The 14,000-nt window shown below is 60.3% G+C and overlaps 1 protein-coding gene across 3 annotated transcripts; it reads left to right on the forward strand.

Annotated features, from left to right (window-relative positions):
* The first annotated feature begins 4,728 nt into the window (after positions 1–4,728).
* PLK5 (polo like kinase 5 (inactive)) lies at positions 4,729–13,218 on the forward strand. 3 transcript variants are annotated; one of them, XM_082456279.1, is made up of 15 exons: positions 4,729–4,907; positions 5,564–5,677; positions 5,831–5,947; positions 6,640–6,769; positions 6,887–6,974; positions 7,066–7,161; positions 7,803–8,001; positions 8,132–8,258; positions 8,438–8,514; positions 8,648–8,732; positions 8,982–9,059; positions 9,588–9,744; positions 10,699–10,828; positions 10,911–11,021; positions 11,681–13,218. In XM_082456279.1, the coding sequence occupies exons 1-15, from the start codon at positions 4,794–4,796 to the stop codon at positions 11,864–11,866; spliced, it is 1,809 nt and encodes a 602-aa protein (XP_082312405.1). In that variant the 5' UTR covers positions 4,729–4,793; the 3' UTR covers positions 11,867–13,218. The 3 variants fall into 3 exon arrangements, with proteins under 3 accessions (XP_082312405.1, XP_082312407.1, XP_082312406.1); XM_082456280.1 differs by having other exon boundaries at positions 4,821–4,907; positions 5,503–5,677; XM_082456281.1 differs by lacking the exon at positions 10,699–10,828 and having other exon boundaries at positions 11,681–11,815.
* The last annotated feature ends 782 nt before the right edge of the window (positions 13,219–14,000 follow it).

The following is a 14,000-nucleotide window of genomic DNA, read 5'->3' on the forward strand; positions in this document are numbered from 1 at the left end:
CAAGCAAGCAGGCGGGGTCTGAAGCAGCTGGGGGAGGGTTTGGACTTTCCCAAGGCCCCCCAGCGAGTGGGTCAGCACCTACACGGGACATAGCAAGGAAATGCACAACCTGTCTCTGCCATGGAGCCCCCAGTCCTGTAGGAGAGAAGTCAGCGAACTAGCAAGGAAATGGCATGATTGCAGGTGGTGAGGGTACCGCAGAGGGACTCATAGGGTGTGGGGGGCCCTTGCCTGGGTCCCAGAAGATGAAAAGGAGCTCCTGGACGAAGACTGGGGGGTGGGGAGCCCTTTGGGCAGCGAGAATGGCATGTGCAAAGGCCCTGAGGTTGGGATGAGCTTGGTATGGGATCTCAGACCAACAGAGAGGCCAGGGTGGCTGGGCCAGGGTGAGCGAGAGGGTGTGTGGGAAGGCCATGGGGGCCCACTAGCAGGCTTTGGATGTGATCTGATTTGGTTCTGGAAGGCTTCTTGCTGTCATGAAGAGGCTGGACTGTCCCTGAGCCCCACAGCATCCCCTGAGTCCAGCTCTCAGCCAGCCCCTGGTTCTGTGAGCCTCTGAGGGCCTAAACACATCGTGGCCCCCGACCTGGCCATAGCTGTCCTTAAAGCTCCTGACCCAGGGCCCTGGCTGGTCCTGAGCATTGTGCCAGGGAGGCCCCACATGGTGTCTTCAGTTCCATCTCCTCCTCTAGATCATCCTTGGGCTCCCCTGCCAGGCATCTTGAAGGCAATGTCCCCAAAACTGCACTCTGGATCTCCCCTCCCTGACCCTGTCTGCCGCCCCACACCCTGGCTGTGGACATGTGTCCTAGTGTCACGGGTTAAAGGGGAGAAGTTGAGCCCAGGCTCTGCTCCGCTCTGGGGGGGCATCAAGCCCCTCAGAGCTCCCCACCCACATACCTTCCTGTCCCACATTTCACTCCATCGCTCTCCGAACTGCAGTTGGACCATGTATGGGAGCCATTCCAAGCTGGGTGTACAAGACAATTAATGTCCAAGGTGGAGGCCCCGGCCAACGGGGGGCGGATGCCAGGGGTCCATGCGCCCCTCGTCCTCCCCTCCCATCCTCCCCGGCCCCTCACTCCTGCTCTTCAGATCAACTCACGGCACTAAACCCTTGCTTCAGGGTCTGCTTTTGGCAGAGGCCGGACTAAGACAGGGGAGGAGAGACAAGCCGCCCGCGTCAGTCTCCTGCTGGCCTGGACCACATCAGCGAGAGGGAGTGGACAAAGGGGATGCGGGGGGCTCTGAACTGAGTCCTGGGCACCGGGAGGAGGAGGAGCCTCAAAGGAGAACCGAAAAGATGTAACAAGAAAGGTGGGAGAATAGCCTACAGAGAGGTGTCCCAGAGGACACGAGGGGACAGAGCTTCTAGAAGGAGCCAGTGACAGTGGGTGCTGAGAGGCGGGAGAGGCAAGGGCAAGGTTTGTTCCCAGAGGATGGAAGCTCAGGGAACGTGGCACCCAGGTCCCCACAGCCCCAGCTGGGCCAGTCTTGAGGCAGTGGGCACTGCAGTCATGAGGTGGCCTCCCGCCCGCTCTGCTCACGGGGCCCGTCCCTGGGGACCTGCGAGGTCTGGCCGAGGGCTCCCGAGTACAGACAGGCAGCAGGGAGTCCACTGCGTTTCAAAGTCCAGGAGGCAGGAGGCAAGAGAGGGACCCAGGAGCCGGGCTGAGTCACGCCTGCCCGCCTGCTCCCGCCCCAGTTCTGGAAGGAGGGGGCTGCACCACCGCGGACCCCGCACCCAGCCCCCCCGCCAGCCTCCCGAGGGAGGCCTCCCAGGGTCCGGTCCGGGCGCTGTCTCAGCAGCCGCCCCCTCCACCTGCAGCAGGTATTTTGAGCGAGGCTCCCCAGCACTTCTCCTGGGAAATCTGCTGAGTCTGGGGAGTTATCTCAGGTCAGGGGAAGAACAGACTGGAGACAAATCAAGCCTCTGGCCTGGAGCACGGGGGCTCAGGGGACTGCGTGGCCAGGCTGGGGCTCCAGCCCACGACCACCCCGGCCTCCTGAGCCCTGGGCAGGGGTCGGCATGGGAGGGTCAGGCAGCCCCACTGAGTTCCCCCCTCAATGCCTGCCCCTTTGCAAAACTGCGATCTTGTGCTTGCTACACACACTAGGCTTCAGTTTGCTCATCTGTAAAATGGGGGTATTAGTTCCCTAAGCCTGTGGTTTTTTGGGGGGTGGGGAAGCTAAAATGGTTGTCACTTTCTGATTGTGGCAAAATATACAATCACACAAAATTCACCATCTTCACCATTTTTAAGCGCACAGCTCGGTGGCATTAAGCACATTCACATTGTCGGGCAACCATCCCCACCATCCATCTCTAGAACTTTCTCATCCTCCCAGACTGAAACTCTGTCCCCATGAAACCCTGACTCCCCACCCCTCCCCCAGCCCCTGGCCCCCACCATCTACTTCCTGTCTCTCTGGATGTGACTCCTCTAGGACCTTCTGTGAGTGGAATGACACACAGTGTGTCCTTCTGTGTCTGGCTTATTTCACTGGGCATGATGTCCTCAAGGTTCATCCACATTGTATCAAGTGTCAGAACCGCCTTCCTTTTTAAGGCTGAATACTATTCCACTGTATGGGTGGAGCACGTTTTGTTTATCCCTCATCAGTCGATGGACACCCGGACTGTTTCCACCTTTTGGCTGTTGTGAATAAAGCTGCTATGAACATCTAAGGTTTTCCTTTTATTATAAAGTTTTTCCATTCTAGAGTGCTGGGGGAGGGCATCCCTGCTCGAGGGGGCGCAGGCTGGGAATGGGATGGCTCCCCAGCCCCGTGGAGGAGGTTCAGCCAGGAAAACAGCGGGCTGCCAGGAGATGGGGGCAGAGCTGGTGTCTGCAGAGGGTGTCAGCTGACAGCCCTGCTGTGAGGCACTGGGCCAGGAGCTTTGGATTTCTTTCCCCCAGGAGGCTTCTGGGGGTCCAGTGGGCTCAGCTGCCTACTGCAGCGTGAGGGCTCTTCCTATGCTCCTGTAGCCCCCGGAGGAGAGGCCTGGGGGGCAGTATTGGGGGGGCAGGGGCTCCAGACGCACCAACCTGCACTCCAGGCCAGGTTCGGCCACAGTCTGGTGACTCTGGCTTACATGTCCCTTCCTGAGCCTCAGTTTCCTCGTCTATAACATGGGGCTAAGAAGAGCAGCGACCTCTGGGATAAGCCACTGCCTGGAAGGGGTCTGGCTTTCTGACGTTGGCCTCCAGAACGTGCCCAGACCCCCGGCTTTGGTTAATTCTGGGTGATCTCCTCTCCACCGTTTCCTGAGGGCTGGGTGGGTCTGTCTTGGGCACAAGTGCTGAACAAATACCTGAATTAGCAGGCAGCAGAGGCGTGCCACTGAGAAGGACCTGGATTCCTGCCTGCCAATGTGGATTCCAGGGCGACAATGATGTGACAGCTCAGACCCCCGGGCCCCCCAGCTGCCTTCCTTCTGTCGCACCGCACCTGGTTCTCATTAGCAGAGGACTCGGGCTCCCCCGGCCGCAGCCAGCTGGCCCCCTGCACTGGCCTGGAATCCTTGGCCCTGGTGCTGAGGCCGGCTCCCCGCAAAGGTACCAGAGGATGGCTCCATCCAATGCACTGGGGGCCCCGCAGAGTCCCCCATGCCCTGGGTGCCCCCATTTGACATGCCAGGCAGACATGTGACAACGCAGAAGGTGTTCCCTATCCCTGGTGGCTTGGCTGGGCCGAACTCCGAAATCTGGTCTCTGGAAAATTCCGAGGCCTGATTCCAGCCCCACGGAGCCCTGCTAACCCCTCCCCATTCATTATGTTATGTAACTTTTGGGGATTAATACCGAGGCATCCAGAGGCAGCTGCCTGGATTCACATCCAGCACTATCCCTTCCTGGCTGGGTAAGCGACTTAACCTCCCTGGGCCTCAGTGTGTTCATCTGTAAAATGGGGCCAAGGCCAGTTCCTGCATCTCAGAATCGGTGAAAGGGTGACTTGAGACAATATAAGGAAAGAGCTGGGAACTGACTCTGGGGAACAGCTCAGAGATGCTCCCATGGTTCCCGGGGGGGCCCAAGCCTGCCCACTTGTTCTCCATCCCCCTGCCTCTCCTTGGCTGCCCAAGCCAGGAGTCAAAACCCCCAGTGTCTGTCCATCAGTACCCAAATCCTGCTCCTTCTCACCACTGAGTGTCCATCATATACGCCAGCCTCCCAACCCCAGCAGTGCCCCTCTGGGCTTCACTCCCCTCCCCACCTCCCTGAATCCTGCTGTGGCTCCCTAGTGCCAAGATGATCAAGCCTCGTACATTGTCATAGGGGGCCCGGGGACCCACCTGCCAGGAGGACCCACAGTCACACGTATTCAGGACGACTAGACTCAGACCTCAAGCGCACTCTGGGGAGAGCCCTGCCAAGCCCTCCCTCCCACCCACCCTTCCCCTCGAGGCCTCGAGAGAATGAGACAATCCCTCTGACCTCAGTCTCCTGCTCAGAGAAATGGGCGTGTTGACAGTTCACAGCTTGGCGGGAGGCGCAGGATTGGAGGAGCAAGCGAGCTGAGCGCGCGCGGGACTGGCGCTGGGCTGGCGTGCAGGGTGCCAGCGCCGCTCTGGTCCCTGGAACTCCCGCCAGCCCCGCGTCCCCGCACGCCCAAGCGCCCCCACGCGCCCGCCCCCTCCCGCGCTGGCCGCCCCGAGCGTCTGGACTCCACCCCTCCCCCCTCGGCCAATAAGACGCGTCCAGGCAGCGCGCGGCCCCCAGAGCAGCGCCGCGTGCGGTGGTCCGGCCGAGGCTGCGCCAGTGCGCCCGCCCGCCAGGCTCCCGGGAGGGATGGAGCCCGAGCCGCGGCGGCGGCGGCGGCACAGTTGCCGCCCGCTGGTCTCCGTCTTCCTGCGCGACCCGAGCTCGGGGCGCGTGTACAGGCGCGGGAAGCTGATCGGCAAGGTGGGGACCCCGGCACCCCGAGTCCGCTGGCGAGGGGGCCGGGACGGGTAGGGGTCCCGGCGGGGCGGGGCGCGTGCGCGCGATCGCGACCGCAAACGAGCCAGCGTGCGCCCCGGCTTTTGTCTCTGCGTGTGTCGCGTGTCCACGCGAGTTTGGGGCTGGCGTGGGTGGACGCCCGGGTCTGCGATGTACCCGCTGTTCTGCGTGCATCGTGTGGCGGGAACCGGTGTTGGGCACGTTGTGCTGTGTTGTGGGTTGTGTGTCTAGGGTGTGGGTGTGCGCCCGAGTGTTCTGCGACTTGGAGCCTTGGTGCGGACCCAGACTCTGTTGTGTTGTCCCTGTGCGTGTGTGTCTGAATGTGTCATAGGTCTCTGCTTTCTGTGTTCGGGCGTTGTACCGTGTGTCCGGGTACTGTATTAGGGTCCGTGGGCTCTATATATCCAGGTGTGGATGTGTCTGTGTGTCTGAGTGTATGTGTCCCTGTGCCTTCGTGTACTTCTGTGTGTTGTGTTGCCTTGGGTATCCAGGTATGAGGGTGTGAGCTATGCATCCATGCGTCTCAGGGGTGTGTGTGTGTGCATGTCTGTGTGTGAAGAGGCCTGGCCATCTGTCCCCACACCCGTGTGCCCTGAGCTCGTGAATCGCCTGCCCCGCAGGGCGCCTTCAGCCGCTGCTACAAGCTGACCGACATGTCCACCAGCTCCGTGTTTGCGCTCAAAGTGGTGCCTCATGGTGGTGGCGGGGCTGGACGGCTGTGCCCCAGCGACAAGGTACGCTCTGCGCATCAGTGCCCAGGGGCCCTGTGACCAAATCGGGTCCGCAGAGACGTCCCTGCCCTGGGGGTGGGGAGCACGCCCGTGGGGGCATGGGTACCTCGGGTATGGGCACCTGCCGGGTGTGTACACGTGGGACCCCGCCCGCAGGTGGAGCGCGAGATCGCCCTGCACAGCTGCCTGCGACATCGCAACATCGTGGCCTTCCACGGACACTTTGCTGACCGTGACCACGTGTACATGGTGTTGGAATACTGCAGCCGCCAGGTGCCCAGGGGGCGGGGCCTAGAGGGAGCCATGCCCCCCCCGCCCCCAGTCTTCTGTGCTCATCTGTGTCCCCCCCCAATGTCTGTCTCTCCTTACCTGTTTCTACCTGTGACCACACTAGGCCCACCTGTGCTCACGCTTAATGCGCTTGTGCCCACCTGCCCACCCAGAGGCTCTCTTGACTCACCTCGGCACACCTATGCCCACCTGTGCCCCTCCTGCCCTCAGCCAGGCCCCACCTGCCCACACCTGGCCTCACCTGGGCAGTCCTGTCCCCCTTCCCCAGGCCCGGGGCCCTTGGGGCCACTCACATGGTGCAGCCCAGAGCCCAGATGTCCGACAGGCAGGAATGCCTGTTCCTGAACCCACTTGGACTTAGTTGCACCTTCATAGACCCCTTGAACTCCCTGAGCCCACTTAAGTACACCTGAGCTCTCCTTTGCCCAGCATGTACCCACCTTGGGTTCGTCTCTTGCCGAAAAGCTCACTGTGGCCCCCGCGGCCCATCTGAACTCCTATGTTCCTCCTGCGGCTCAGAGCTCACCTCTGCCTGTCCCACAATCAGCCACATCCACCTGGGCCCAGCTGAATTTACCTTTGCCTTCTTGGGTCCCTGGAACTCACTGTGCCGCCTAACCTGAGCTCACCTGTGTCTCCTCGGCGCTGGCGCTGCACCTGCCGGTCCCCTGCAGTCACTGGCCCACGTGCTGGAGGCGCGGCAGACGCTGACAGAGCCTGAGGTGCGTTACTACCTGCGGGGCCTGGTCAGCGGCCTGCGCTACCTGCACCAGAGGCGCATCGTCCACCGGGACCTGAAGCTCAGTGAGGGCGGGGAAGGGGCCGCGGGGGCGTGGCGGGGGCGTGGTGAGGGCGGGGATTCCACCCTCACGCTGTGCTCCTCCCCCTCCCATCCCCCCCCCCCGCACCCCGCCCTGGCAGGTAACTTCTTCCTGAACAAGAACATGGAAGTGAAGATCGGAGACCTGGGGCTGGCCACCAGGGTGGGCCCGGGAGGCCGCTGCCACAGGTGACCGGGAGGCTCCGAGCGGGCTCTCTGGGTGGGCGAGGGTGGGCCGGCTCTGGCCCCAGCCTTCCTGAGCCCCCGTTGTGCCGCCCAGAGTGCTCTGTGGGACCCCAAACTTCCTGGCCCCGGAGGTCGTGTCCAGAAACGGGCACTCCTGCCAGTCGGACATCTGGGCTCTGGGCTGCGTCATGTGAGTGGCCCCAGAAGCCCCGGGCCTGGGGAAGGGGGGCAGGACTGCCCAGCTGGGGCCAGGTGTGGGCAGGTGGGAGCGGGCACCGGCAGGTAAGGACAGGTGTAGGCATGTACAGGGGAGGTTGAGTGGGGGCACAGGCAGGTATGAGCAAACACAGGACCAGCGTGTGCAGCTGGGGGGTAGGCGGGAGCACACACCTGCCATCATCTGAGCGTGCAGGTATGAATAGGGCATATGGCGGGATGATAGTTTTGAGTGTGCACAGAGGTGTGGACAGGTGTGTGCAGGTGGCAGGTACACAGGCAGATGAGGGCATATGTACAGGTATGAGGCATATGCAGGAGTTGAACAGGTGTGAGCATGCATAAACTAAAACTGGAAAGGTATATGCAGGTGTGTCCAGGTATAACCCAGGAGCAGGCAGGTGTACAGACAGATGCTGGTGTCTCCTGAGCAGACAGGAATGGCCAGGTGGGAGCAGATGTAGGGCAGCTATGAGAAAGTGGATGTGACATGGGTACGGAGTCAGGAAGTGTGGGAAGGTGTGGCCAGGTGTGCACAGGTAGGTGTGAGCCAACCCTAGATGCCCAGGATAGATGCAAGCAGGCACCCAGGTTCCTGCCCCCGACCCGGCCCAGGTACATGGTGCTGACTGGCGCCCCTCCCTTCGTGGCGGCACCCTTGTCGGAGATGTACCAGAACATCCGAGACGGCCGCTACCCCGAGCCTGCACATCTGTCCCCCAATGCACGCCGCCTCATCTCCCGCCTGCTGGCACCCAACCCGGCCGAGCGGCCCAGCCTGGACCACCTGCTGCAGGATGACTTTTTCACGCAGGTGTGGGGTGTCAGCGGGTCGGGGCTGCCCTTCTCTGGGGCATCTCAGCAGACCCAGGTGTGGGTCAGGACCCCCAGCTAGCCCAGGTACTCAGGAGCGGCGTGCTGACGCCCAGCTCTCCACTCCGAAGGGCTTCACCCCGGACCGGCTGCCGCCCCACTCCTGCCACAGCCTGCCCATCTTCTCCATCCCCCAGCCTCTGGGCAGACTCTTCTGGAAGGTGGGCCGGCTGCTGCTGCCCCAGCGCCGGAGGCCTTGTGAGTACCGCCCCGCCCCCTCACCTGCTCCTACCTGCGCCCCGCATCTCACACACCTGTCCTCCTCCCTACCTGCTCTGAAATGTCACCTCCACGGCAGAGGCGGATGTCGGTGGCAGAGGTCCCGCCCTGCATGGGGTCAGGCTCTGCCCCCCCTCCAATCCTCGTGCCTCCTGCAGGCCCCTTCACTCCTAAGGAGGCCTCAGGTCCAGGAGAAGATGGCCCTGACCCTGACTCCACGGAGTGGGGTAGTGAGGTGAGGGCGTGGGGAGGGGGGCATGGTGGAGAATGTGGAGGGCATCCTCACAGGGAGGCTGGGCAAAGGGAGAAGCCAGGGGGTCTTCAGGGGGGGAGGCCAGAGCCCCCAACCCCTGCTGCTCCTTCCCCAGGCCTCCCTGTCAGAGGGAGGGGTTCCGTGCCCCCGGCGCCCTGTCCGCCTGCTCAGCCAGGGGACCCTTGGGATTGACCCGGCGGGTGAGCAGACTCTCCATCCTAGGTGGGAGCTGTGGGCAGGACTGAGCGTCAAAAAGCGAGGGGCAAAGATCCTGCCTTGCCAGGATCACGTCCCCTCTCCCGGCCTCAATTTTCCCACCTGTGAAATGAGAATGATGTCTGGAATCCTTCTGGGGTGAAAATCGGACTTTCCCGGATGTGGAAGTTTGGGGCGGGGCTGGTTGGAGGGGCCCTGGCCTGTCTGTCCCCCACAGAGATCTGTCTCCCCAGGGCCCCAGGGGAGCCCGAGGCAGGAGGTGGAGGCAGCCATCAGGAGCCTGCAGCTTTGCCTGGACTCTGGCGCCCCAGGTAGGAGCAGCACAAATAGCTGGAGATTGTATTACAGAGTTCCAGCTTCTCCTGTGGCCCAGCTTCCTGGGCCACTGGATTTTCCCAGGGTTTCCATTATTGCCCTTTTTCTCTTCTGCGATCCAATATAGGATCCCACATGGCCTTGAGCAATTTTTATTTTTTAATACAAAAAACGTTTAATGAAATAAAGCAAAGCCCTACAGTGTTTTGGACCTTACAAGCATTTCAGATTTACTCATTTCCAGAGGCAGCCGTGATCCCAGGGTCCCCCAGTCCTCCCCGCTCAAGGCAAGAGTTGGTTGTTTTTTTTTTTTTTGGCCACATGTGAGATCTTTGTTCCCCAACCACGGATCGAACCCGTGCCCCCTGCAGTGGAAGCACGGAGTCTTACCCACTGGACCGCCAGGGAAGTCCCAAGACTTGGTTTTCTATTCTTTGGACTTTACTCTCCATCTCCTGTGCCTCTGCCGTCCTTCCGCCCGCCCCTTCCAGGACCCCTGCTCACTTCATTTCATCCTGTGCCAGCCATGCAGGACCCCCCAGGAGAGCAGCGGCCCATCCTCTGGGCCCCCAAGTGGGTGGATTATTCCAGCAAGTACGGCTTCGGCTACCAATTGTCAGACGGGGGCAGTGGTGTCCTGCTTCGGGATGGCACCCACATGGCCCTGCGCCCCACAGAGGGGTAAGTTGTGGAGTTCCTATCCCCCTGGGAGGCCAGGCCCTCCTCCCTGCCTTTCTTCATTCACTCCTCACAGATTTATTAAACATCTACTGTGCACACCTACAGGCGCTTACTGCCTGCTGGGGGAGAACAATGCTAAACAAATGAATTACTAAGTTGATTTCAGGTGGCAGTTTTCTGAAGGAAATGAAGTGGGTGAGGTGACAGATTGAGGAAGTGGAGACGACTCTCAACAGAGTGGTTGTGGAAGGAGGGGCTTTCTGAAGAAGTGACGCTCAGGCGAGACAGGAATGATGAGAAAGAGTCTGTCAGGAACAGCCTCTGAGGTATAGGGAACAGCATGTGCAAAGCCCCCGAGATGGGACTGAGCGTGGTGGGTTTGAGGAATGGCAGGGAGAGGGGGAGGACATGAAGTCACAGAGCCTCACAGGCCACTGTTGGGGTTGGGGCGGGAAGGAGGGGTCAGACTCACACTTTTTTTAAAAAAAATTTATTTAATTAATTAATTTATTTTTGGCTGTGTTGGGTCTTCGTTGCTGTGCGCCGGCTTTCTCTAGCTGCGGCGAGCGGGGGCTACTCTTCGTTGAGGTGCATGGGCTTCTCATGGCGGTGGCTTCTCTTGTTGCGGAGCACGGGCTCTAGGCAGGTGGGCTTCAGTAGTTGTGGCGCACGGGCTCAGTAGTTGTGGCTCGCGGGCTCTAGAGCGCAGGCTCAGTAGGTGTGACGGCCCATCAGGATCTCAGCGTGGACAGGCCGAGTCCGTGGCTCCAGGGGTCTGGAGTTCAGGGGAGGGGCTGGGGCTGGATGGACAGAGAAGGCTGGTCCGTGCAGAGCTGGTTTCACATCATGGTCCAAGAGACACGGCTGCGTGAGAAGGTGTCCTTGGGTGTGAGGTGCCCGGGACGGAGGTCCTGACAGCTGGCACCGCCCTGTGCAACCCCCCACCCCCATCAGCCAAGTCATCTACATGCCCGACCGGGGAAAGCTGGAGACGTTCGCCCTGAGGGATGTGCCCAGCCTGCTGGGCACCAAGCTGGCCGTCCTTCGGCTCTTTGCCCGATACATGCAGCGGCAGCTGCGAGAGGTGAGGGCTGGGTGGGGCTGCGGGGTGTGCCAGGCGGTGGGAGCCCTTGGCCCTGAGGCCCCATGGCTGGGTCTGTCCACAGGAGGGGGGCCTGTCCGCAGCCACCTGGCCGGCAGCCCCCAGCCTCTGCCTGCTGCGTTTCCTGGTGTCCGAGCGGGCCGCACTCCTGCTCTTCAGTGACGGGACGGTGCAGGTGAGTAAGGGTTCCCCCCCCGCCAAGGAGGCCTGTTATATTGCACGCTGCTGGGGGGAGCCCCAGGAAAATCGGAAATAAAATGTGTCTGGATGACAGCAGAATGTCCCTTAGGGTCATCGTCCTGTGTGGTTACCTGTAGCCGCTGTCGAAATGTCATTTTGTTGCAGAATCATTTTTAGGTTTTCCTGCGCCGTCCTGGCAATCCCTGGGACATCATAGCCACTCCTAAAACAGATTTCAAACGCACTAGGATACAATACTCATTATTTTTAAAAATGAGTATGATTTTATTTTATAGTAAAAATCCCCTCTCTGTTCAGACCAGAGTACCCCGGCCTGGGCCGGGTCTTAGAGAGGATTGTCTTCAAATGGCCCTGCCCAGCAGCTGTGGAAGCTGGTACCCATGAGGAGCTGCTGTTCCCCAGGGCACAGGCTTAAGAGTAGGAGTTCTCACTGGGCGGCTCTGGGCGGGGGAGTCCCATCTGAGCCTCAGTTTCCCTGTCTGTGTGGAAGAGCCCTGGGCTCCTGACCCTGAGTTCCTATGGTTGGGGCAGCCACTGAGACTCAGATCAGGGGGACCTCAGTCTCCTATCCACTTGTCCTCCGAGGACCAGGGCCCCTTCTCCCCTCGGACCCAGCTCCTCCCGCCTTGGTAGGTCAGCTGCAGCGGAGACCAGGCTCAACTCGTGCTGAGTGGTGGGTGTGAAGAGCTGCGGCTCACGGTCTGGGAACAGGGCCAGCCTGGCACCTCCTACCCGCTGGGCGCCCTGCGGAGCCACGGCTGTGCTCCGGCTGCCCGCCAGCACCTTCAGCATGCGATCCACATGCTTCAGAACATCTAGCTTCCCTGAGGGTCAAGGTGGACCTCTGCATGTTGATGCCCAGGACCCAGGCTCCATTTCTGTCCCTCTTGCTCTGCCAGAGGTGTCGTCCTTGGGGACAGCTGGGGGAGCATCTAGGGGGTATAGGAGGTGGGGGTCCTTGCCTCGTGGCATGACTGTTCAACACAGACTTGTGTTTGGATTTGTTCTTTTTTCATTAAAGTAAAGTTGACTCTGCAGCCTGCCGTCGGCCTCTCTTTGGGGGAATTTGAGGAGCTTTGGCAAGGGGGCACCATGATCTGAGCCCCCTGCTCTTTGTGGCAGAGACAGGCCAGATTTTCACCAACACAGAAATTCTTACTAGAGTGGGGTTCTGCCATGACCAAAAATCTAAAATATGGAACATTCGCTCAACTGCTGGGCAGCGAGGACACAGTTGTTGGAGGCTGGGAAGATGGTGACCCATGTCATGCCCAGACAAGACACTGCACCAGGGTCACCTTGATGTGCTGGACCTGTGAACCAAGAGAGCCAATTGCCAAGGGGGACGAGAGCTTGCACTCAGGACACTGGCCAGGCCTTGGCGTGAGGGAGCTGGGCGCCCAGGACACTTGACTTGCTTCCCCTCCTCCCCACTCCCCGGAAATGCTTTCCAGCTCCCTGACTGAGAATGTGGTCCCTGTGGGTGGTTGTGAGTTTCAGTTATTCCAACTCACAGTGGCTGAAACAAAGAAGAAGAGCTTATTGGTGCCTATAACTGAGAGGTTGGGACACATGACCTTTGGGCAGGGCTGCATCCAGGGCCTCAAATGGCAAGGTCAGGAATTCACCCTGGCCTGGCCATCTCTCTTCCCGAGGGCTGCAGGGTCTCTGGCCTCACACTTACAATATTCACAGCCCTGCACCCAGCAGTAAGCAGACTCCTCAGGCGTTTCTGGAAAGTCCTGGGACAGCACTTCCTCAGACCAGAATAGGTGACAGCCCTGCCCATGGTTGGGGGACCACCCCTTTAACCATTGCATCTTCAGAAACCCCTCCAGGGGGCTGGCTTTGGCTAGTCTGGATTTGGGCTTCTGCCCTGGGCCTGACCCTCCCCTGGTGGGTCCTTCAGCCACCAAATCTCCACGATCCCCTGCCAAGCTCCTGGGCACCTGGGCCCTTCGGGGCCCTTCTCTCCTCTTATTTCAGGAGCAAACTGACAAGCCCACTCCCTGCAACTCCCCAGAGGCCCCTCAATTCCTTACAGACACCAGGCCAACACCCCTTCTGCCCACCCCTGTCGGGACCCTCGCTCAGGCTCCAGGTCCCACCTCCCTCCCAAGGACGCACACCCACCACCATAGACCCCTTGGCCGGGGGTGGGGGGCGGCCACAGCTCTTCCTCTTGCTCTGGGGGCCAAACTGCAGGGGGGTGGTCTTCATGCCCCAAGTCCCTGCTGCCTCCATAACCCTCTATGGCCTGACTTTGCTCCAGGTCACCTGGGGCCACTGGCGCCACAACTACTCCGCCGCTGAAGTGTGGGCCGGCCCCGGGTTAAGCCTTGCCCTCCCACCCACCCATACTGGTTTCCCGAAGCGCTGTGACAAATTACCACAAAGTAATAGGTATTTGTTCTCCACGTTCTGGAGACCAGAAGTCGGAGATCAAGGTGCGGCAGGGGCGCGATCCCTCTGAAGGCTGCAGGGCAGGTGGGGGAGGGGGGATTCTTCCCGCCTCTTCCAGCTTGTGGGGGCCCCAGGCATCCCTGGGCTTGTGGCTGCATCACCTTAGCCTCTGCCTCTGTCTTTACGCAGCTTCACCCTGTGTGTCTGAGTCTCCTCCTCCGTCTCTTATAAGGACATTAGATTTAGGGCCACCCTAATTCAGGATTATCTCATCTCAAGATTCTTAATTATATCTGCAAAGACCCTTTATAAAAAAATAAATTTATTTACCTATTTTATTTATTTTTGGCTGTGTTGGGTCTTCGTTGCTGAGCACGGGCTTTCTCTAGTTGCAGCAAGTGGGAGCAGCTCTTCGTTGTGGTGTGCGGGCTTCTCATTGCAGTGGCTTCTCTTGTTGCAGAGCACGGGCTCTAGGCGCGTGGGCTTCAGTAGTTGTGGCACGCGGGCTCAGTACTTGTGGCTCACAGGCTCTAGAGCACAGGCTCAGTAG

This window comes from Balaenoptera physalus (genome assembly GCF_965194825.1).
Source record: "Balaenoptera physalus genome assembly, chromosome: 3".
In the NCBI taxonomy this organism is placed as follows: Eukaryota; Metazoa; Chordata; class Mammalia; order Artiodactyla; family Balaenopteridae; genus Balaenoptera; species Balaenoptera physalus.

What these genes read in the sequence shown, in the direction of transcription:
- PLK5 (XM_082456279.1), top strand. Translation starts at nt 4,794, where the DNA reads ATGGAGCCCGAGCCGCGGCGGCGGCGGCGGCACAGTTGCCGCCCGCTG. An exon ending in CCACGGAGTGGGGTAGTGAG is followed by an intron (nt 8,515 to 8,647) that starts GTGAGGGCGTGG and finishes CTCCTTCCCCAG; the next exon opens with GCCTCCCTGTCAGAGGGAGG. An exon ending in TCAGTGACGGGACGGTGCAG is followed by an intron (nt 11,022 to 11,680) that starts GTGAGTAAGGGT and finishes CCGCCTTGGTAG; the next exon opens with GTCAGCTGCAGCGGAGACCA.